The 25,390-nt window shown below is 32.3% G+C and overlaps 2 protein-coding genes across 3 annotated transcripts; one reads left to right on the forward strand and one right to left on the reverse strand.

Annotated features, from left to right (window-relative positions):
* Positions 1-1,855: 1,855 nt before the first annotated feature.
* On the reverse strand, positions 1,856-5,594 carry LOC106717816 (oxamate amidohydrolase proenzyme). 2 transcript variants are annotated; one of them, XM_045679125.1, is made up of 2 exons: positions 4,589-4,625; positions 1,856-3,667 (listed from the first exon to the last, which is right to left on the reverse strand). In XM_045679125.1, exon 2 carries the CDS (start codon positions 3,640-3,642, stop codon positions 2,056-2,058), a length of 1,587 nt encoding a protein of 528 aa, XP_045535081.1. In that variant the 5' UTR covers positions 3,643-3,667; positions 4,589-4,625; the 3' UTR covers positions 1,856-2,055. The 2 variants fall into 2 exon arrangements, with proteins under 2 accessions (XP_045535081.1, XP_014367224.2); XM_014511738.2 differs by lacking the exon at positions 4,589-4,625 and adding an exon at positions 5,402-5,594 and having other exon boundaries at positions 1,857-3,667.
* LOC106707430 (calcium-binding mitochondrial carrier protein Aralar1) lies at positions 4,826-20,701 on the forward strand. Its single transcript, XM_045679126.1, has 14 exons — positions 4,826-5,041; positions 9,359-9,497; positions 9,869-10,045; positions 10,394-10,680; positions 12,461-12,699; positions 14,068-14,158; positions 15,390-15,465; positions 16,009-16,217; positions 16,563-16,643; positions 16,861-17,073; positions 17,646-17,768; positions 18,695-18,797; positions 19,418-19,508; positions 20,369-20,701. The coding sequence occupies exons 1-14, from the start codon at positions 4,991-4,993 to the stop codon at positions 20,529-20,531; spliced, it is 2,043 nt and encodes a 680-aa protein (XP_045535082.1). The 5' UTR covers positions 4,826-4,990; the 3' UTR covers positions 20,532-20,701.
* Positions 20,702-25,390: the final 4,689 nt, after the last annotated feature.

Raw genomic sequence — 25,390 nt, forward strand, 5'->3', positions numbered from 1 at the left:
GATCTCAGAAACCAACTAATCGTGGTCAAGCGTTAGATTAACCTTGTGGAAAAAAAATTCACGTGAATGTCAAAAACATGTTAATCTAATTATATAATAATGATAAAAAAGATATAGTATACAATCATTTAATGATAACATTTTATTTTACATCAACGGTGATAACATTTTATCATTATAACGATATATAAATCTACCGTAACTTTTTTTCATACGTTTGTAATAAGTTCTTCTTTCTGCCAAAAACTGACAAAATTTTATTTTTCAAATGATTATGTATGGATGTTGTGACAGTGAAAACTCACTGTTAATTTAATAGAGTGCTTTTTTTATCGACTTACTTTTAGAGACCAACTGCGCATTACATATGAAATGTAAATGCATTTCTTTTTAAACCCATTTTAAAATGGCGTTGTATATTGACAGGTTATGGCATGGCGTACCCGGTAGCTGCAAAATAATTCGATAAACAAAAACTATTCAACTGGCAATTTAAGCCGTATGTAATGGTACTTTAGGTTGTTTTTATAATGTAAAGTTGCGGCCGCGGTGAAATTGTGACGTGCATTTATTTGGCTCCGCGACAGTAACATTTCGAATTCGCTAACGAACTTATTATTCGAAATTCGAATAGCAACTCTCAAAGGGCTGGCCGGCAGCGTTATTTATGCAAAATCGTATGCCCCCGTACAGATACGGGCTTATCTCTTTTAATTGAATTTCAAGGGACTGTCGTTTTAAGGGGTGCCTTTTGCGTTTAAATTTTTTGCGACTTTTCATATTTTGTTTAAATAGTTTTCGACACTGTATCGTTATGTTCAAAATAGAATTGAAGCGACATTTAGAAAATGGCGATAAGTCACGAAGCTAGAGATGTAAATCACAAATTTTCCTTATAAAAAAGGGGAACAACTACAAAGCCAAATCATAAGACCTGACATTATATATGTGTTTACTGTGGAAGTGTCATCGATAGGGGTAGGCGCAAGAACAAATGTATGAATTGCGTGAAATTATTAAGATGAAAGTGACGACTAAAATAAGAATACAAAAACCTGGTTTGTCGAATCCAGATACAGCGGGATAATGACAGGAATATGATGACTGACATTATTATGTTATTCAAGCAACAAAAATGTAGAGACAATAATTTAAAATGCTATTAAAATTAAATGGAAATTACTTTAATTTATTAGAAAAGTTTTTTTCAAACTCCTTGACGTGTAAATGTAACTTAAATGCAAGGTATGAATGCGATGGTAAATCTCATCGTTTAGCATCCGTACTATTGACTATGCTACATTGAGATTCATTTTATCGGTCATTCCGGAGATTGCGCGGCCGGCTGCCGGCGATTTTGCGTCCACTTGTATGCAAGTTGAATGACTTTTACGAAGGAAATGTTACAAATACCTGTTGGTATATGTATTACATAGAAGTGACACGTTGCGCATAGAAAAAGCCGAAGACATATGGTGTGATTTTGATAATCTGCAACACATATAGATTTGATATATTTATATGTACACATTTATATAACGTACACATACAAACATATATTAATACAAAAATATGAAAAAAAAATATTTCATACATCTTACATCTAAATGTAGCACCATATCATTTAGAATAATTTTATATTTATTATATATAAATAAATATTTAAACCTGTAGTAAAATTAAATTGTTTAAACTTTCGTGAGCCATAATAATAAATTAATTAAGAACGGTTTTACTCAGGTATGATTGTCCGGTGACGGCTCCGACTAGTTTCGGAGACGCAACGCGACCGCGAAGTCCTCAAAATAAACACTCGCCCTGAAGAGCCCCCGACAGGTCCAAAACTAGTCGGTGCCATCACCGGACAATCATACGTGAGCCGTTCTTAATTAATTTACTGTAGTAAAATATTATTACAATTTTAACTTATATTTAGCTAAATAACTTTTTTCTTACACTAAGATATTGTGATTGCTTCGAGTTCTGACTTTGGCATAGCAAATCAAGCCAAATTCAAATAGTAAAGTATTTAAAAATAATAAAGAAGTAATTAACCTAAAACCCAGCAGCACTACCATCACTGCGTGGATCAAAAGCACCTTCCAGATTTCCATTTGAGTGCCTGACTAATGCACCAGCTTGGCCCACAGTCTCACTGTACGGTGGAAGCATAACAATTTCATGACCTTTTTTCTTTAAATCATCTACAATTTCTTTGGTAAATCTGTCTTCTAAATGTAAAATATCATTGCGATCGCCATTCGTTGATCCGTAGATCCATCTTGGTGCAGATATAGACTTTTGCAAACCAAAACCTTGTACCACATATCTGTGGAAGATGGCAGCTTGAGTTTGCGATTGACCATCTCCCCCTCTAGTACCGTATACCATAATTCTGCCATCGTTTAAACGTGCTGCAGCAGGGTTTAACGTATGGAACGGTTTCTTTCCAGGCATCAGTGATAAAATGTGATTTTTCTCCAAACTAAAGGCAACCCCCCGGTTATGCCATAAAATACCCGTCCTAGGGAGAACAACACCACTTCCAAAGTTATAGTAAATACTTTGAATAAACGAAACAGAGAAGCCTTTAGCGTCCATTACACCTAACCAAATCGTGTCACCTGGGCCTTTACCTTTACCTTCGTTCGACGCACGATCTGGTTTTATGATGTGTGCCATTTCAGTAATTGCATGGCCAGCCAACAGAGATTGAGGGTCCACTTTCATACAAGACGGGTCCGTTATGTAGCGATCGCGTACTACGAATGCCTGTTTTGTTGCTTCGACTACGTTGTGAATAAATTGTGCTTCATTTCGACCGTCGACGCGTAGTCTGTCCAAGATCGCCAGAATCGAGAGCGAAACTAATCCCTGTGTCGGCGGAGGAAGGTTGAAAATTTCACCGTGTTCATGTTGTAAACATAGAGGGTTACGCCTAACGGGGGCGTAATTCGCCAAATCGGATTCCGTTATGGGCATACCCATGTCCGACATATCTTGCGCAATTAATTTTGCCAATTCACCTTTATAGAAACTATTTAGGCCGTTCAATGAAAGTTCTTTCAATGTTGCCGCTAAAATTTTTTGACAGAACCTTTCGCCTACTTTCGGTACTTTGCCATTAGGCAAATAGGTGTATTGGAAACGTTTTGACGGAGTTGTCTTACCGATTAAATCTTTTAGATTTGTTTCATGAGATGTCGATACGGGGAAGCCATATTCTGCGTAATAAATAGCGTCTTCTAGAAGTTTCGAGACAGATATTCTCTGATAGCCGCATTCGGAGACGTATTTCAAAGCTTCCTCCCAACCACCAACTGTGCCCGCCACTGTTATGGCAGATTTGGGTCCGGACCTGGGTATTTCCTTTAAACCATTAAAAAAATCAAAATCTGCTAAGCTGCCTGCCGCTCCGCATGCTTCGATTGCGAATGGTTCACCATGTGGTGGAACTATCAACCAGAAGCCATCACCACCGATACTGTTCATGTGGGGGTAAACGACGGCGATAGTGGCCGCTGCAGAGACGGCAGCTTCCATAGCAGTACCACCACTTCTCAATATCTTTACTGCGCTCTGTGTGGCCAGATGGTGTGGGGTGACCACCATACCACGGGGTGCTGAGTTAGCGACGTCCATTTTCTTTCACTATACTGCGGAACATCTGAAACAGAAGTTACAAACTTTATTACTCATCCTGACATTTAATAATTTTTTTTTTATGTTACATTACAACGGATAAGAGCGTTAAGATTAAAAACTGATAATAACAACAATCGATTTGATTTGAATTGTTATCAGTAAATTAACAGTATATTTTAATGATAAGTTTTTTTTATTCTAATAACTGTGTATTTATATTTCCAATCGAGATACTATTGTAGTAACAGCGCCATCTATGACGTTACCATAACACTACATCAAATTGATTTGTAAAAATATATTTTTATCACACAAGAGGGTACCTTCAAATAATTTTTAATTGATGTAATTGCAATGTAATTTTTTTATTATTATTATTAGTAATTTTTATCACTAAAAATTTAAAATATTATCTAATGAATACTAAGAGATACGCAAGATACGCATTAGGCAGTTAATGTTTTACATTGTCAACAATTTTTTTCGTTTTCATTGAACTAAATTAATTCCATTGTAGTATATGTTCAGTAAAGACCTTTACTTCATTACCATTATTACATTTTTATGCTAAACTAAGAGATCACATAAACATCTAGGTTAAAATTAACATAAATAACAATTATTTGCTGTGACAATAAGTTTCTACAGTTTTAAGTAAGTAACTATAAAATAGCCATCCCCTGTTTCTATTTGACAAATATTTTTTTTATTGTTTGCTTTAAAAACTCTAATCATAGACATTAGCCATCTATTTTAATTCCAAACCGCCGATGTTTACATTTATTGATAAAGAATCTGTCAAAACGTAATCGCATGGTGGTCAAGTTCAAGTGATAATAATTATTACCATAAGATAGGGTTGTAACAAAAAATTGTTTAATTAGTACATATTTACATTCTATTGTTTCCCTTATTATTTTAGAAAATATGGATACTTAGATACCTTCTCGAGATCTCAATAACTTATACATCGCAAAATCATGGCAAGTTTTATAAAATGTTGAAAAAAAAATCTCAACAGCAAGTAAAAATTTTTGGGAGCAAACATCACTTTATTAAACTTATTTTTAATCAGAATGAATATTATAACTGTTTCGTTTTCGTTTATTAAAATAGCATTAGTCAACCCTAAACGTTAACGAATTACTGAACGTATTTTAGCACACTACCACACCGACCGGCTTTGGCGATCATGAGCACAGTGCGTGCAGATCTAAAATAGAATTGTAATTTTTATATTTTGTGACGTATTATCAGGGCAAACGAACTTTAATCGATCGTTACTAAGTAAAACAACAGTTTTATTTTTGAGAGAAAACAATATTGTAGTGATAAAAACACTGTAATGTTTAAATCTTTGTTCAATTCTCTGATAACTCAGGCCAGCTGTCAAGAGGTGGGTAAGTTTTTGTATACTTTGAAAGGATTAAGCGTTCTATTTTAAAAAAATTAATATCAAACTGCAGAAAACAAATTCTTTTGCTATTTTGTATATTTTTTTTTTAATGTTAGAATTGCCCTTGAAGTGTCTGTCCTTGAAAATGTACGTAACGTCAATGATGCGGTATTCTGGTTACATGAAGTTAACCGTATAAATTAGGACATTTACCTATTATTTCTCTTAGGATTTGTATAATACGCTTTTGTGACTGTATATTACACATATCTGGCTACATGTTGTTAGATAATCTTTATGTCTAACCTTTTTGACCTTCTACACTATGCAAATAATTTTTTATCATGGGGTGTTACTTACCTAATTATTATGGCTTGATTTTTGAAAAAAGAATATTGATTCCTAAATTGGAATTTACCACCGTATAGGAGTTATTCCAGTTATATGACTATATAAGATATGTAACTTCAGTACACAAGATACCCTTATCAGCTACGTCAACTACACTATCACTCGACAATTCAGTTTAATTGGAGACTTCGTAACAAAATGATTCCACGTCGGGTAATATGTTAATTATTTCTTGTTTTTATGTTCAAAACTTGTTTTAAATTATTCGGATCTCAATAGTTAATGTGTGTGTTATATGTGTTTTATATAGTGGTTAAATTGTGATGGAAAATGTGATTTAAAATTTACTTTTTTGAGACTGGTTTTCATTATTAACTGTTACTTTCTGAGACCAAAATCTCTTATATAAAACATATCATAGTCATTTAAACATGGATTTTGGCCTCAGAAATTCATGATTTTATTTAACATTTGTGAAATATTTTATGTGCAGTTTTTTTTTATAATTTATGTATTTCATGATTAGTGCCCTGCATTTTTACTTGTCGCACCATTTCATTCATACTAAACCAAATAATCTATACATTGTTTTAACTACCCAATACAAGAACTTACAAATCTTTTTCATAATTCTATAGATCTAGAGGTCTCTTGAACTCATTGTGGTAAATATATCTTTAAAATAGCAGACAATTATAATTTGAAATCTTCTGTACAGAGCTATTCTGTAAAAAAAAAAACTATATTACAACCTCGTAATATCTTATAAAGTCTTTTTCAATATGATATAAGATTGTAATGTAACTCACACAGCATTTTTTCGGTGTCATTTTTAATGAACTAAATAGATGAGTAATTGAAAATTTTCCACACATAAATTTATCAAATTGAATTTTAATAATGCATAATAATCAAGTTATATAAATGCTATCAACAAGCATTTATGCTTCGTATATAATTTAATTAGTAAAGCAAAAATGTTACTCACAGAAAAAAATGTCCTTAGAGTTTTAATACTGAATAAAACAATATTAAATTCAAAAAGTATACTGTTTTTAAAATAAAAAAATTTAAGTTAAACAAACACTATTACTTTTTGTTCTAAAATTAATTCTAATTTTATGGATGGCCTTTGACTAACTTCATCTGTGCAGAATTTTAGAATAAAAAGGGTGAAAATATTTCATGTGTTACAAGACTATGTTTTATATCTGTGCCAAATTAATGTGTTGAGTCATTGTAGAGTTATTTAGTAAATATGTAAATCTTATATATCCCACTGCCCATATGTAAACCCATTTCTAGGATCATAGGTTGCCTATGCATTCTTCCAGAGTATGTTCTACATCTATACTAAATTTCATCAAGATTCATGCAGCCGTTCTGAAGATATTCTTCTCTACCTTCTAACTAATATCCATCCATCCATCCTCCATACACCCATACATCCAAATATTTGCATTTATAATATTAGTAAAATAAATAGGAAATAACTTGCCTTCATGTTTTTATTACATAACATACTGTAGGTTATTCTTATCAGAATAGTATATTAGGCAATAACAAACAAATATTAACATAGCTGACCCTTTTATATTCATGTGAGTTAGGTAATTATGTGCCCATTGTTAAATAGATTGTGATGCAAAAATTACAATTGTGTGGTATATAATTTGTAATGGTAAGTTATTTATCACTTATATAGTCTTGTATTTAATAAATTAAATACATTGAAATGACACACTTTTCAACAAAAATCATTAAATATTGACATAAGATTAATTTAATAATGGCTTAACAATGTCCTTATGAAAAATATATCATTTTTTAATTTCGTTTTTTTAGTTTTTTTATTCTATTTTTAATTTTATTGATCATCTGTGACTAACCATAGACTTCCACTGCTGTGACATTAATTAAACACATAGTTAACCTTTTCATTCGATTGACAAAATAAAGACTACAATATGCACAGAGGTTTTTCAAAGAGCTAGAGCTAGCTAGTTAATAATACTAATGCGAAAGTCTAAATGAATTTGGAAATCCAAAATGGTTATAAGGATGTCGATGAAATTTGGCACAGATGTTAAATATAGTCTGGAAGAACACATAGGCTACTATTAAAGTTTTTTGGAACGAAGTTCCTTATCGCGCGTTGTGAAAGGGGGCTAGACGGAAAAAATTCTAACGAAAAGTTGTCACGACACTTTTTGCTATTGTAAGCTGTGCGGCGTCGCATGTTTCTCTGTCTGTCTCTCTCTCTCTTATAGAAAGCAAGCCAGATATTTTCATTTCTATTTCGCATTGAACAGTGTGGTGTCGCGACTTAAAAAAAATTAATTACAATTCCTTCACTAATTAATTGAAAGGAACTTCGTTCCATCCGGGTGTCCCTTGACACCTCTCAAGTTTTTTTTTTAATTCCGCGCGGACGCTATCGTAGACGACGGCTACTTTTTTTATGTTTCAAACACTATAATTGCAAATTGTTTTCATTGCCCATTACTGTATTATATGGCTTCTAATTTAATCTTATTACGATCATGCTTTGAATTTAATTTAACTAATTTTATTGTATTCAAATTGTTTAGCTTATCATTTACCACCTTGATATTAGATAACTGATAGTTTTAAAGTATTGAGACTTCTTAGTAGTTTGAGATAAGATTCTAAGGACATTTGGATTAGTATATTCCTCGATCGGTAGTTTCCTGGACCGACCGGCTGGAACTTTATTCTCATTGACATATCTGTACTACCAAGAAAATGGTAAACGAAAAAAAAATGGTCTGGTTAAACATATTATGTAATAGTGCAATTAATTTTACCAGAATTGGAGCTTGCAAGCTTCAGATTTAATAAGCAATTAAGGTCTAACCGTGGGTTTCTGAGTCCAAAATGAGTATGAAATATATCGCTATTCCTGTCATTATTTTTAAATAAGAGATAGCAATATGTTTTAAACGGAGATTTTTGGATTCAGAAACTTACTGTTAGATATGTCATAACGTCACATAGACACTGATTGTGTATTTTGTAATCATAGTATCTGATGATTGATAACTCAGACTTATCTTAAAGACCTTGAATTACACAATTATGCGAAAATTTTGCATAGAATCTTTGTCAAAAATATTCTTTGATTTATCCCGAACAGAGCAAATTTGAATAAACGTGTTCAACTTTAAAATAAAAAATTCAAACGTATTTAACTCTTTGTGTCAACAATAATTTATAGGAAACGAGTTAAGTTACGAGGCTAACAGCGTTGGAAAATCTTCCATATGACATTGGAATTAGGTCTATTATCATTTGTAAATGTAATAAGATCTACATTAGTACATAGTAACTGCACAACAATGACACATTTATATTGTTTACAATGTCTAAACATAAACAGTATCGACTATAAGAAATGTTGGCACAAACATCATTGCATTCTCACAACCCACGCTTATCGTTAGTGACGAATACACGACATGAATAGTGTAGAAGTAACTTTGTATTGGCACCAAAATATTAGGGCTTAGAATATGCTCATTGATAAGATTATGTAGGGCTAAGGTCATAGCTTATTAGATTCAAACTAGCTGTCGCCCGCGACTCCGTCCGCGCGCAGTTAAAAAATGGGGGGGGGGGTATGAAAAATAGATGTTGGCCGATTCTCAAAACTGAATATGCTCACAAAATTTCATGAGAATCGGTCAAGCCGTTTCGGAGGAGTACGGGAACGAAAACTGTGACACGAGAATTTTATTTAATACATGCACACTGCCTCGACATATAGCGTTTTTTGGTGGACATCGTGAGGTGGTGGAGGAGGGTGAAATTTGCTCACTCGTTAATCGTACGATGTACATCCATCATCAATTGGTTTACGGGTAACGGCACTATACGGATCTAATGAGTGACAACCTTCATATGTATGTAATTTAGGGGTAAAATAAACGAGTGATTTTGTTCCAGGGGGCTGGTTACTTAAAACGGGCGGACACCGAAAAACTACATGAGATCTTCCTGAAGTACGCCACCGTCGAGAAGAACGGCGAGAAAGTTATCACCAGTGAGGATTTTGTACGGAAGTATCTCGGATTATTTGACGAAGGTTTGTACTACTTTTTCTAATATATCTACATACTGATAACTGCACCTTGATTATTTTTAAATCGTTTTTATTACGACATTGAGGAAAGTTTTTTTTTCGAGGGTCATCTAGTTAGATGCACCCATTGAATTGACTTGCCCTATGACCTGCCTTACTTTGACCATACAGAAGATAGGTGGGAAGTAAAAGCAATTTCGCGTTTCGTCTGATGAGTGTACATGCCTAAGGATTTATTTTAGTGCTCTCTCCTTCGCAAAGAATGGGAAGGGGAAGTAGATTTGATGGAGGAGCATGGGAAGGTAAAATATTCTCTTTCTGTGCCTCCCCTCTTCGAGGACTCTAATACGTGAGCATTTGTATCCATTTTTCAGATGACTACAACAAGGAGTCTGTTAAGCTCATTGCGGGCATCGTTGATATGGACAAGGATGGTTACATCTCGTTCTCCGAGTTCCAAGCCTTCGAGGGCCTGCTCTGCGTGCCCGATGCCCTATACAAGACCGCCTTCCAACTGTTCGACACAAACGGCAATGGACTCGTCGCCTTTGGTACGTATACAAGACTATTTTAAACTTAATTAATTGATTAAAAAAACTACTTGAGTGTTGCTCCACTAGTGTAATATCGCATGTAAGTTAAATAATTTAAAATAGTTTTCTTCTATATTTACAGTTATCAATAATAAATAAATAAATAATAAATAAAAAAAGATAAAAGACATCCAATATTTTTTAAATAAACATTCCAGTTAACTAAAAATAACAGTTTCATTTTCACCACTAACCTTAGAAGTCATTTAATGTTCACCCTTAGAGTATATTTTATAGAAATCTTCATTTAGGGACTGATTAAGCACTAAGGTCTTAGTTTTTTTATGCTTATGTCTCTTAATTTAGATGAATTTGCGGAGGTCATGCGTAAAACGGTGCTACACAAAAAATTACCATTCAACATGGAGAGCACATTTGTTCGCCTCTACTTCGGCAAGGATAAGAAGCGGCTAGTGACATATCCTGAGTTCAGTCAGTTCCTCCATGACTTCCATGAGGAGTACGGTGTGGAGGCGTTCAAGAAGTGTGACAAAGATGGCACAGGGTTCATCACTGCTGCCGACTTTAGAGACATCATGTTATCTGTTAAGAACCATCTGCTCACTAAGGATTTGAAGAATAAAGTTATTAATGTAAGTTGTTTTTTTTTATATTTCTTAGGTTTTGAAATCACATTGAATGTTAATTATATAATGGCTCATCAATTTATTAATTGCCTACTATTCTAAACTAGTTGTCGCTCGCGACTACGTTCGCGAGGATTTAGAAAGAAAGTTATAAGTAGCATATGTGTTCTTCCAGACTGTGTTCTATAACTAACATATTGGAGAACTTATTTTAGTGCTCTTTTCCTTCCCATCCTTTTCTTATAAGCAAGGAATGGGATAGGGAAGTAGATTTGATGGAGGAGCATGGGAAGGGGAAATTACTCCTACTGTGCGTCTCCTTTTTTCTTGATTAAAGGAAGTAAGATTATTAAGGTGTAAAATTTTATAGTTCAAAACTTCAATCGATGTTTTAGAATAATTACGTGAGAAATTTATTTTTCTATGTTTCTAAAATATAGGTAATTGGTTTATAACCACTATTATTTCTATTATCTTGAGATTACCACGTACTGTAATTTTATCGTGATCGTGCTTGTGACTTATATACTCAGATACGTGATACTGATATACGATTTTACTTAACAATGGCCATAAAGTTGCTATAAGTAGTCAAATTATTAGAATTGCATAACTGAGGCTTCGTATTTCATACAAATTGTACCATTTATATCCAATCATATTCTAAGTGAATTACAAAAAATAGTGATGTCAAAGTGCACTGTTTTTATTACTTTTATCGATGAAAAATTTTTTTTTTCTTTCGAGCAAACTAAATGATTTATGTTAGGTTCAAGTTATAAAACTAGTTGTATAATATTAGTTTTAACTGAACAAATGAATTGTACAGTTAAAATGTACAAATTTTGACATTTTAGTTACGTCCTTCGTACATAAAGCAATGTAATTTTTAGAAACTAATATAGAATAGTGTCATCGTGTGAATTACGTTTGTCGATCGATCGATGCGAGTCGTTTTTTAGCCGACTTCAAAAAGAAGGAGGTTATCAATTCGACTGTATTTTTTTTTATGGGTGTTACCGCGAAACTCCGCCCCTGGTGGTCCGATTTTGATAAAAAATATTTTAATCGAAAGGAAGTGCTTGCAGATGGGTCCCATTTTTTTTTTATAAATATCTAGAAGACTAGTAGATTTTGAATTTAGCTTCAAATTTTTCTATCTATACAGTTATAACGAATACATATCAACTGTACAGATTTGTTTCGTTATATTGAAATTTGGAGGAAGAGCGTCGGTGGCTCAGGGGTTAAGCACTTGACTTACAATCTGCAGGTCCTGGCTTCGAATCCCGTCATGTATCAATGTGTTTTTACATATGTACATTTATCCTACGTTCTTACGGTGAAGGAAAACATCTTGCAACCTGAAACATATCTGAGAAGAAATTCAATGAAATGTGTGAAGTCAACCCGCACTTGGCCAGCGTTGACTATGACCTAGTCACCCCTAACTTAGGGGAGGCTTCGAGCCTCTAAATGGGGACGTACAGTGAGCTGATGATGAAAACTTTTCTGACAACAATTTTGACAAACAGTTTGCGAGCGACTGGATATGACGCTGTCAGAAATGTCAGCAACGCTCGCTGTATACGAACTTCTATAAGAGCGTAAGTCGCTTAGCGACTGAAATCGTTCGATTTCTAAGATATACGTTGCTTTGTGTACGTTAGACCTTAATATAAACGTACAGTTAACTGACTATATCAAAATAAAACATGTCCATAGATATGTATTGTATGTATATGTCATACAAATAAGATTTTTTTATCAAAGTAAATTTTTTCAGGCTTCGGGTTTCCCTCAAGGTGAAAGGAAGATTAGTTTCCCGTATTATATGGCTTTTAATTCCTTATTAAACAACATGGAACTTATAAAACGTGTATATTTAAATGCAACAAACGGACATCGAACCCAAGAAGTGACAAAGGAGGAATTCCTTCATTCAGCTCAAATGATGAGTCAAATTACTCCGTTAGAAGTTGATATACTGTTCACGCTTTGTGATATGATACATCATACAAATGGGTAAGTTTTTTTATTATTTAATTAGTGATTAAGTTTTTTTAATTAAAATTAAATTAAAAAATTTAGGTATAATTTTCAATATGTTAGTAAGTTACGTCGCGAGTTGCTATTGTATTTTGTACAATGATAAGGTTATCAGGGCATAGTATATATATCTCTAACATAATCGCTTATTGGTCGATAGGATTATTTACTATCTCAAAAGATTATCTAAAATAAATCCTCATTCATTCATTCGTTGAATGATACGTTTCAGTTCGCTAATAAAATGAATGAATTTATTTATTTGCTAGCTGTCGCCCTCGACTTCGTCAGCCCATAATTATAAATTGTAGACTATAATATGCCCGCGTACATCAGCTATTTTCCCGGTCTAAATAAATCAACTGTTTCGCCAGATAAACAGATGAAAATTTAAAAAATTACATCGCAAATACACTATGTGTACAAAATATGACTTTTTTTCGATATATCACACAGACACTCCAATTTTATTAATATTACTAGCTTTTACCCGTGACTCCGTCCGCGCGGAATAAAAAATAGAAAACGGGGTAAAAATTATCCTATGTCCGTTTCCTGGTTCTAAGCTTCTAACCTGCCCACTAATTTTCAGTCAAATCGATTCAGCCGTTCTTGAGTTATAAATTGTGAAACTAACACGACTTTATTTTATATATATAGATATGTAAAGATTTTTATTTAAAATACTCACATGAACCAATCTGTAACCAAAACACTACTGTCAAAGTATATGAAGTTAACGAATACTCTTGACAAAAATATTTATCCAACACAAACACATCTATATATAGTGTTTTACTTATGGTTTGTTTAACCATGATCAGCTAATGATATCTTATAACGACATTGTCTTAAGCTATTAACAGTTAGTTTCTGAGGCCATAATCACTTTATAAAACATACTAGCCGTCGCCCGCGACTCCGTCCGCGCGAAATTTATAAAAAACGTAATAAGTAGCATATGTGTTCTTCCAGACTATGTTCTACATCTGTGCCAAATTTCATCAAGATCCGTTGAGCCGTTCCGGAGATACCTTCAAACAAACATCCATCCATCTAAACATTCGCATTTATAATATTAGTAAAATTGTCATTATCTTTTACAAAACAGAGATAACAATATGTTTTAAATGTATATTTTGGTCTCAGAAATCTACGGTTAGAATTATTTTCTTTCAAATGATTTAAAAATTTTAGGAAGATTTTTTAATTTTCAAATATTTTATAGTCGTAAATTATTTAAGCAAAATTAGAAAACAATCAGCCAATTCTACAAATTCCTACAAATATAAGAAGTAATTTCTAATTTAACCATCTCTAACTATATCTAACTATATATTTCAGTCGCATCGTGTACAACGATCTTAACTCAATAACACCAGAGCAGTACTTTAAGCAAGTGACACGCAGAGTTGCAGAAATTAAAGCAGTCTCGGTAAGCTATATTCGTCTCTTTCACACACCTAGCAACATCAACAACCTATCCCGTTCTAACACGACGTTTGCCCCGAATTCTTACAGGAGTGTATGTTTAGCTTAGCTCTTAGACTATGTGTCGTTAGTTAAGTTTTTTCAGAAACATCACTAACTTAAAGCTGTGTATTTTTTCTCTTTCTTTCAATGCGCAAAAGGAGGAGGTAAATATATATAAAGAGCCTTTTCGATTTATAGACTTTGTGGGAGGCTTTTTGGTGAGTACAAGGTTGCAGGTTATGATGTTTCTATGTTACCTATTTCTTATTGTGGGGTGATATTTTGATTTTAACTATAATATATCAATATACTATCATTGTAAAAATGTTGCCATTTATAAAATTTATTCGTTTTTTAAGGGTTAATTCCAATCAAAAATAATATTATACATATTTTTAAACATTTTTACCATATGTTATTTAAACGGCTTTGCGATCGTTTTCTATTGTACTGTTTCTTTGTATGATAAAAAAAAAATATTCTTTTTTTTATTAGAAGATATTTTTCTGATAAAATATATTTTTTTTGCTCTATTAAGTATTCATATTTTAACTCTTAGTAGTAAACAAATATTATATTATTTAATTATGTAACGTACAAAATTTCACCCCCAGATTTTATTATTTTAATTTATACTCTCTTTACGTTTCAAATTTAGTTTTACATTTTACATATGTATATGAAACAATCGGCAGATTATTTACAAAAAAAACTTTTTCTCTTGTATATATGTATGTAAAAATATTAACACGACTCCATTTCTTTCCTCTTCCACTATCTCTTCTGTAGACCTCTTAGCACATGACAATCAATCTAATTTAAGAAACCACAAAGCTCAATCAAAAACATAACATAAGTACACATTTTAAAAGTGTTTATAAACTATAGAATAAACAATCACTGTATTGTCTGATTCTAGATTTATTTCTTGGTAGATTTTGGCGTAAAATTAACAGAATATATAAAACATATATCATTCCAGTTTCATGTCAACTCTTAAGAAGAAAAAAAACACATTAAAACTAAATTTTTTCCTTGTAACAAACAAAACAGTGAAAATTTCTAAAGTTTATAACACTAGATAAAGGAATCAATATCGCCTGTTAGTGGATGCTTACTGCACGCTATCATAGAGCTCCTCTCTCAGGCAAACAGCTCAGTTACAGGTAAACATTATACTGTCCTTGTTCCAGAGCCCGGAGGAGAGAAGCGTTCTTATACAAATCTTAGAGAGCACTTACAGATTCACTCTCGGTTCTATTGCTGGTGGTAAGTTGTTGAAAACATCTCTTTTTTTAGAAGAAGGTCGTTATTGGTCATAGATAAAACCTTTGAAACTAAACAAGTCGAATTGTGTGCGGGCTCTTAGTCTAGACATTTAGACTTCGAACGCATTTTTATTGACTACCCTAAAAGATCATTTATTAATTCCTTAATTAAGTCACCATTCTCTCCATCAGCACGAAGACTTGAGCCTCTGTTGATGATACCAAATCCTGATTTAAAAAAAACCCTTTTGTATTACTTTTATTGATTTACTAGCTTTTGCCCACGACTCCGTCCGCGCGGAATAAAAAATAGAAAACGGGGTAAAAATTATCCTATGTCCGTTTCCTGGTTCTAAGCTACCTGCCCACCAATTTTCAGTCAAATCGATTCAGCCGTTCTTGAGTTATAAATAGTGTAACTAACACGACTTTCCTTTATATATATAGAGGTTAGCTGTGTAACAAGGATAATTTATTTGAGTGTTACAGCGCCATCTTTTGTAACAACTCCTTAGTTTGGCTGCAATCTAATATCTTGTTCCAGCTGTGGGAGCATCAGCTGTGTACCCGATAGACTTGGTGAAGACCCGGATGCAGAACCAGCGCACCGGCTCCTTCATAGGTGAGGTCGCGTATCGCAACTCCTGGGACTGCTTCAAGAAGGTCATCAGACATGAAGGTGTCTTCGGACTCTATAGAGGTCTCGTGCCTCAGCTGATAGGAGTCGCGCCGGAGAAAGCTATCAAACTTACGGTCAGTTTGTAAACTAACCTATTATTTATTTCCAATCTGTGTCATACATTCATTTATCTATTAACTTACTTTGTTTTTAAAAAAGTATTCGTCTAAAAGCCATATGTTATTTTAAAAAACTATTTTTTATTATATGCTTGTCAATTAAAAGAACTAAAAAAAATTAAAAAAACTAATTATTCATTAGAACGATTCAAACGAGCCCTAAATCGACATTTATGCCAAATTTCAGCGATATCCATGCAGCCATTTTGGAGATACCTTCTAATAAACATACATCCATCCATTCATACATTCACATTTAAAATGTTAGTAAGATTGAATTGTATAAAAATAAATTTACAGGTAAATGACTTTGTGCGCGACAAATTCATGGATAAGAATGGCAACATTAATTTATACGCTGAGATTCTCGCCGGAGGTTGTGTAAGTTTTTTTTTTCAACAAATACTATATTTACTCAGCAAACAACTTTCATACGAGTACAATGACATATTTAATACTTTGCCTTCTAAAGTCTAGAATATTCTTAAGACCATCCTTATCAGTACTTTAAAAATTTATATTTAACACCTTCAATGCCACTAGGATTTTACTTACATATGCACTGAATGTGTTAATTATATGTGAATTTAATCCCCAGGCTGGTGGATCCCAAGTTGTGTTCACGAATCCATTGGAGATCGTGAAGATCCGTCTGCAAGTGGCGGGTGAGATCGCTGGAGGTGGTAAAGTACGAGCCTGGTCTGTAGTCAAGGATCTAGGTCTTTTCGGTCTCTACAAAGGTGCAAAGGCCTGTCTGCTAAGAGATGTGCCCTTCAGTGCTATCTACTTCCCCGCCTACGCTCATGTTAAGGTATGTTTTATCTAAATCTGAATTTATTTCTAAATAAAGGGTGTTATTAAAATATTTAACTTTATTTTGTCTTAAAATTAAAAAAAAACTTGTGATCCGTCATGGGACGCCTGGCAGATGTGAAACATCGTGTGTGTACACTTGTACACACACGATGTTTCACATCTGATGTCTCAATATTACTTAATATGCATAAAATATTAAATATTATAATTAAATAAATAATAATGATAAAAATGATACAATAATGATAAAATAATGATAAAAATGATAAAAAATAATGATAAAATAAGGATAAAATAATGATAATAATAATAATGTATACCTCAGTATAGCGTGGCGACCCGTCGCCACGGCAAGCGTCGTCACGCCAACGATTTGGTTTACAAGAGATCCTGTAGATGTTTCACATCAAATATAAAGCAACAATTGGGTTATATTTGTTAATATATTTTAACATAAATTAAGTACACCATGTACATTAAGGAAATTTGGAATTTATTTCCATCTGTTTGTCTATGGTTTATCGGAATTTAATCTATGGTATACAATTGCTTGTCTATGGTTTGCAGGCGAAGTTCGCTGACGAGAACGGATACAACCACCCGCTGACGCTGCTGGCGGCGGGCGCCATTGCTGGCATACCCGCCGCCTCCCTTGTCACACCTGCTGACGTCATCAAGACCAGGCTGCAGGTTAGTGACGTCATTAGCTCATATTAGACAACTATAATCTTAAAATTCAAGAGTGGAAGGAATCATGATATTTTTCTCGCTATAAAAGTTTTTCTCTAACTCGAGTTTCTCGCTTACAGAGGTTCTCGCTTATCCAGATTGTACTATATTACTGATATGTATATTATTATTACGAAATATTAAAGAAAAATGTTTTTACCTTTAAATTACAATATTAACGTGAGTGTTGTCTTACATTGAACCCACTCCATCACCAACGCATCTGTTATTGCGAATGTCTATAGGCATTGGTCGCTTCGCCATTTCGGCGAATTCATATGCCCGCTTGCTCGTTTACCATCTTGTAATATAAAAAAAAAAATCAGAACTATCGAGGTTAAAAAAATGTCATTCATCACCAGCTCAGTATACATTCGTACTGAGGGTCTCGGAATCTACCCCAAGTTAGAGATGACTAAGCCATAATCAACCCCGCTGACCTAGTGCGGGTTGTTTGACAAAAAATGTCAAAATGGGAAAAAAATGTCATATTTTTCAGAAGAAAAAAATCCGTCAATCCTTTTGTTCCTTTTAAAATTACTCGCCCGCGACTTTGTTCGCGCGGCATTAAAAAAAACCTTATAAGTAGTGTTCTTCCAAATTATGTTCTGCATCTGTGCCAAATTTTATCAAGATTGAGCCGTTCTAGAGATACCTTCAAACATCCATCCATCCAAACATTTGCTTTTATAATATTTAGTAAGACTAGCTGTCGCCAGCGAATTTGTTTGCGAGGCATTAAATAAACCTAACAAGTAGCGTAGTGTTCTTTCAAATTATGTTCTACATGTGTACCAAATTTCATCAAGATCCGTTGAGCTGTTTTGGAGATACTTTAAAATAAACATCCATCCATCTATACATTTATAATATGTTATTGTTTACAGGTGGTAGCGAGATCAGGACAAACTACTTACAACGGAGTTATTGATGCTACTCGTAAGATATATGCTGAGGAAGGCGCTAGAGCTTTCTGGAAAGGAGCAATAGGTCAGTATCTCATATCTTCATATTTAATACCAAACGAAAACTAAAATAAACTAAATGACTAAAAAAAAAAAAATTAACTAAATGTAATTTATAACATCAAAAAAAAAACATATTTCGCAAATGTAACGCATTTGAGTTGGTGAAAACTATTTTTTTTATTTTATACTGTCTATATATCCGGAAGAACGCAATTTTTCTGTGTTATTTCCGGAACTCATGGATCAAATTTAACAGAAAGGATTTATTTTACTAAATATTATAAAATAGCGTTTACCCGCGACTCCGTCCGCGCGGAATAAAAAATAGAAAACGGGGTAAAAATTATCCTATGTCCGTTTCCTGGTTCTAAGCTACCTGCCCACCAATTTTCAGTCAAATCGATTCAGCCGTTCTTGAGTTATAAATAGTGTAACTAACACGACTTTCTTTTATATATATAGATATAAGATGTGAACGGATGGATGATATTTGTTTGAAATTTGGCATAGATCATAGTCCGGAAGAACACATAGACTTGTTAGGTCTTTTTTTATGTCGCACGGACAGAGTCACGGGCAACAAGCTAGTTGTAAAATAAAATAAATATTTTACAAAATGTATCAAATAATGATGTATTTCAGCTCGTGTATTCCGCTCTTCGCCACAATTCGGAGTGACTTTAGTCACTTATGAGATACTTCAGCGTCTCTTCTACGTTGACTTCGGTGGCTCGTAAGTACAACACTACCATTTCATACTAACCTACTATACAAAGGGAATGTATCTGTTAAGCATAGACTCGATGAATAAAAGCCTTAATTAAATTGCTTCGTGCATCACTCATTTTAATAAGAGAAAAAAAAATATGTAAAAAAATAAGTTGTGCTCGGTATACTGAAATACTTGAAAGGTTCAAAAGTTCCCTGCACTTATAATACTGCGTGTGCGCCGGTTATGTGAAAAATAGGTATAATTGAGAAAAAAAATATATAAAAATGAGTATTTGTCTTGTATAAAGGGCCAAAGGAAGATTCGAGGAAAATAATATGAAATAGACTCACAAATATCGTCCCGATGTCTGCTTTGTCCGTCTTTCACTGAATTTTATCTTTTTTTTACCGGTTGAAGGACCATATGTTAAGCGTGGACTGTATTTGCGATGAGTAAAAGGTTTATATTAGAAAAAGATTACAAAAGTAAGTGCGGTAGGTTGACGCGAACATTTAAGACGAGTTAATAGAATGAGTCTGAAATGGCGGTACAGTAATACTGAACATTATCTATGCGTTGTTTTACGTAATAGAGTGCGTTAATTGCATTAAGCCACTAAAGTTTTCATCTTGAATAATTTATCTTAAGAACTTGACATAAATTTTCGGTAGTAATAATGTCAAAGACCGTATTGAGCTAGACTTTATATTGAAATGAAAGACGGGTTTAATAATGTGATGACTTTTAATATGGAATTTGGTATAAAATGTATAGCAAAGACGATAAGTATGTGGAAGGGCGCGTGGGGCGTTAGGTAAGGTCTGAAAGGGACACTCGAGTAACTATTAAAGAAAATATTAACATCTAAAATGTATTTGCAGACGTCCGACCGGCTCAGAGTTGCATGTGGCAACACCTATAGAGGAGACAAAGAAGAAAGCTGACCACATCGGTGGCTACCAGGTCGCCACGCCAGTGCTCACTGGATTAGAGACCAAGTTCGGTATCTCATTGCCCAGGTTCTCCTTCGCTAAGCCACAATAAACATCTTCGGACCAGTCCAGACTAGACTATACAGTCCTTTAGACCTAGGACTAAAGTCTACAGAACTTTGAACCTAGGTCTAAAGTTTAGAGACCTTTGGACCTACAGACCTTTGAACCTAGGTCTAAAGTCTAGAAACCTTTGGACCTACAGACCTTTGGACCTAGGTCAAAAGTCTATAGACCCTTACACCTAGGTTTAAATTCTACAGACCTTTGGACCTACGTCTAAAGTGTACAAATCTTTTGACCTAGGTCTAAAGTCTACAGACCTTTGGACCTAAGTCTAAAATCAACAGACCTTAAAGACCTATGTCTCTAGAGATAAGATACAATAAAATTGACATCTAAAAAAATATGAAAATAAAAATAGTGAAATTCAGTTAATACACATTTTTAATTAATAAAAATGTTTAAATTATTAATAATTTGAGAGACGTCAGAAATTTATCATTAATAGATTTGAGGGCCTTTTTGCTACCATAGATTATGTTTTTCTTAAAACAATCTGCTTTATTCATTTAAAAATAGACTAAAGAGCAGCCTAATATAAAAAAAAAACGCTTTATAATAGTCTAAATCTCGTTTAAAACCTACAATATTGTTTTCTCTTATTTTGGTTTTAAATATTTATACCATATTAAAATATCGCGATGTAAAAGACCTATTTCGTATGGAAATTAATAAATACTCCTCGAATACATTTATATAAATTTTATATTAAAAAAAATGTTTTTTTTTTGGTGCGATATTTTTTTTCCACCTTTGGTTTTAGAACAATTTTTTTTATTTGTCTATATTTTTTTTCTGAATGTTATTATTAGAAAATTTTCATTTCAATTAAATTTTTTAGAGGGTTTTTTTACTAATAAAATGGGTCTTTTACATTTCTATGATATTCATAGATAGGTTTAATCAAAATTTACAAAGAAATTAGTTCTGAAAAACGTATTTTTGTATATCGAAGCCGTCGATAGTAACCTTAACGTATTTCGCTTAGGTAGCATTTATTTTTTTTTATTACTGCCATATAGAATTTAAATTCGTTGCATTAATATTTCTTTTCCTATATATCTAAAAAAAAAAACTCGAACCACTCATATTCCCGAATATAATTTTGGGACTTTTTACTTTTCTTTTTAATTTTAAATAATGTGCGTTTGTTGATAATTTTATTGATATTTCAATTGATCGTGAATCAATTTATATTTTATATAGTTATTATTTTTTTCTTACTACTTTTATAGTAAATCTTTAATTTTTCATGTTATAAGAAAAAAAATGATAAATTCATTAATTTTTTTTTCTTAAAAAAATCTGGAATAATTTGATTTGACATTTGCTTTCTTCCTACCCCATAAAGACAATAAAGTCGTGAAAGTTTTATTTATTCGTTTTCCAGTTTAGAATAGTTGCAACTTTTCACGCACAAGAAATATTATTATTAAAATATTCGTAGATAAATTATATAAGATAACAATTTTTAATATATTTGAAAATGTCCATAATTTAAAAAATATATATGAAAAGTTGCTCCTATTTTTCTTATAAAATGAGTGTCTAATATTATATATCATATTAATATTGCCTATTTTAGACAATATTATTAAAAATATTGCCTATTTTAGACAATATTGTTAAAAATATTGCCTATTTTAGACAATATTGTTAAAAATATTGCCTATTTTAGACAATATTGTTAAAAATATTGCCTATTTTAGATAATGTTTTTAAAAATATTGCCTATTTTAGACAATGTTGTTAAAACTATTGCCTATTTTAGACAATGCTGTTAAAAATATTGCCTATTTTAGACAATGTTGTTAAAAATATTGCCTAATTTTGACAATGTTGTTAAAAATATTGCCTATTTTAGACAACATTGTTAAAAATATTGCCTATTTTAGACAATATTGTTAAAAATATTGCCTATTATAGACAATATTGTTAAAAATATTGCCAAATATAAGCAATATTTTGTATTCGACACTCTATAAATAATGTAAACTCCTTTGGAGAAATGTCATTGTTTTTATAATCGAGATTATTTTAAGCTTGTATTTATGTAGGTAGAAAATGATTGATATATTTTTATCAAACCGCTTGTCTAGTTTTTACTAATGCGTTGTCTTACGTGAACAACTTACCGTAGGTTTCTGAGACCAAAAACTCTATATAAAACATCTTTATGACATAACAGAGATAACAATATGTTTTAAATGGAGGTTTTGGGTCTCAGAAATCCACGATAACGCGATATCTTTAATAATAAACACATCAAATACATTATTACAAATCAAAACCAAAACATTTTAAACAAATCTCTGGCCTTACCTAAAAAGTTTTGTTTCTTGCGTTGTTTGTAAAAATATCTGTGGAAATCTTTTTCACACTATAGCTTACAATATCGGGTATTTAATAAACAATTTAAGTTTTTTTTTTTCACAATTTCTACAGAAATTTCTATATCATGATGGGTTTTTTATTTACAAAATGTCGACCCTTAAGCCCGCTACAGACGTTCAATTTTAATCGAATAGTTAAAAACTGAGTGTGTAGGCAAACTTTTAACTGTCCATCTAACTGTACAGTATCACAGTTAACGCAAACCTTTAACTGTACCGGGCTTTGTTTAAAACCATTGTTTGGATAAATCGCGTTCTTTGGTTACGTATGAAAAGCGTATTAGAAATAATTTGGGCGCATCCATAGTATACGCTTGTTTCATTGATTTTTCTAACACAATTTACATTGAATTAGTATAAATTAGTTAAAGCTACAATCTTGTTTTGTATATTTTGAATAAAAACCCCATAAGTGAAGTGATAAAACAGGATAATAAGTGTTGCTGTCAAATATTTATTGAATTTTTAGGCTTTTTTATTTTTGATCTTAATTACTTCATAAATATTAACGCGCGTTACTAAACTCGATTGAACGATTGCGTGTTAACCTTTAGTTTACTGTTCAATTTTTAGGTAGTTTTTACTGGCCAATTACATTAATGTAGAGAAAATATACTTTTTATTTTATAACCTCAAAATTACTCGACCAATAAAAAAAATTACAGTTCTGTTTTATCAATTTTTTTGATTGGAAGTAACCTTGTATATATCTTTATTCATTTTGTTACGTATTCCTTATTAGTTGTAAAATAAAAATGCATAACTTTTTGCAAATAACAGATATTGATTTGGCAACGATATTTATTAAAAAAATATAAATATAATTGTTTTTTTATGTTATAAATCGTATAACGCTAAATAAACATTTCATATCACCAAGGCATGGTAACCGGAGAGCACACGGTTAAATACAATTTCGGGGACACTGAAGGTTGTGTGAGAATATAATTGATATTTATTATCTGTTAGAAAAAAGCGCATTGTATACGATGTTACAGTGTTGCAATAATTGTGTAGTAAATTTGTCTATGGAAAATATCGATACTATAGTCTATGGATGGCCCAGGAAACTGCACAACTGTTATCAGAAAAGGGATGGTTCATGTTAATCTAACATCGATTAGATAGGTTATAATCTTTCCGTGAAACACATACATAAATTATTGTCAATACATTCTTGGCGCTTTAAAATTACTGTTTTATACAGATTATTTTCAAAATTACGAGTCACCTTAAATTGTATTTGATTGATTTTAGATAATTGTTTTAAATTTAAAATAGAATATCGATTTCTCAAAAGTAAATGAAGATAAATCGCTATTCTTTATCGATGTTTTATCGAATGAACATCGACCATCCCTAAACAAGTGTTAGCGTGAGGTAAAGATAAGGTAAAGTTGTAAAACAACTTGTATAAAGTGAGTAAAGAAATTAAAGGACAAGTGATAGAAAGCCGATGTGACTAGCTATATTTATTGACATTGTACATTTTTGTGTTAAAAATAAATCGAATAAATTTAGTGTTCTTTTTTTATTTAACCTTTTAATTCAACCCCATTAGCTGTTATATGGAGTTTGCTTCTCTAGACTTTATTCCAGAGTGACATGTGTCGTATATATCTAGAGCTAGACCGAAGGGCTTGTAGCCTACCCGGTTAGGGATGAGGCTATATAGTTAATCGTGGACTAGTGCAGGTTTGACTTCACAAATATCTTTGAATTTCTTCCCAAATATGTGCTGGTTGTATCAAGTTTCCCTTCACCGTAAGAATGTCTTGTAATTCGAAAACATTGGTTCTTGGCGGTTGAGTGACATGTTTTTCATATAGATCCATCCATTCATCCACAACTAACATCCATCCATACTTTCATTTATTAGTTCAATTATAAAAAAAGTTTAAATCTGATATGAATTTACGGTTTTAAATTAAAAATCAATTTGGATCGTGAAATATTTATTCTCGTAAAAATCTGTTCTCTATAAATAACTCGTTACATTTTTATTCTGGTCTCAGACAAATGGTGGTAACACCACATATTGTCAAAACATTATCCCATAAAAAAGAACATTTTAATAGAATTCATCAACAATTATTTTCAAGGCAACATGTTTGTGATGTTAGTCTTATTATGATTTTTTATTATTAATGGCAGTGGTTGATGCATGAAAAAGCTACTATAATCTATATACTCTAATATTAAAATAATTCTTCCATCCATACATTAATTTAACACATTCAGTGCCATTGGTGGCATTGAAAGTGTTAATTTTCACATCCTATCTTAATATGACCTAGCAAAGATAAAATTATGTCCAGTTTTAAAATTATCTATTAAATTTATTATGCGCTTTATGCCTCTATGATTTCAGAATATTGTGTATATTAGGGTGGCCCAAAAAAATATTTTTTTTGTTTTTTTCGATTCTCGTGTGAAAATATGTGAGTTTACTATG

This window comes from Papilio machaon, chromosome 8 (assembly GCF_912999745.1).
Source record: "Papilio machaon chromosome 8, ilPapMach1.1, whole genome shotgun sequence".
Taxonomy (NCBI): domain Eukaryota; kingdom Metazoa; phylum Arthropoda; class Insecta; order Lepidoptera; family Papilionidae; genus Papilio; species Papilio machaon.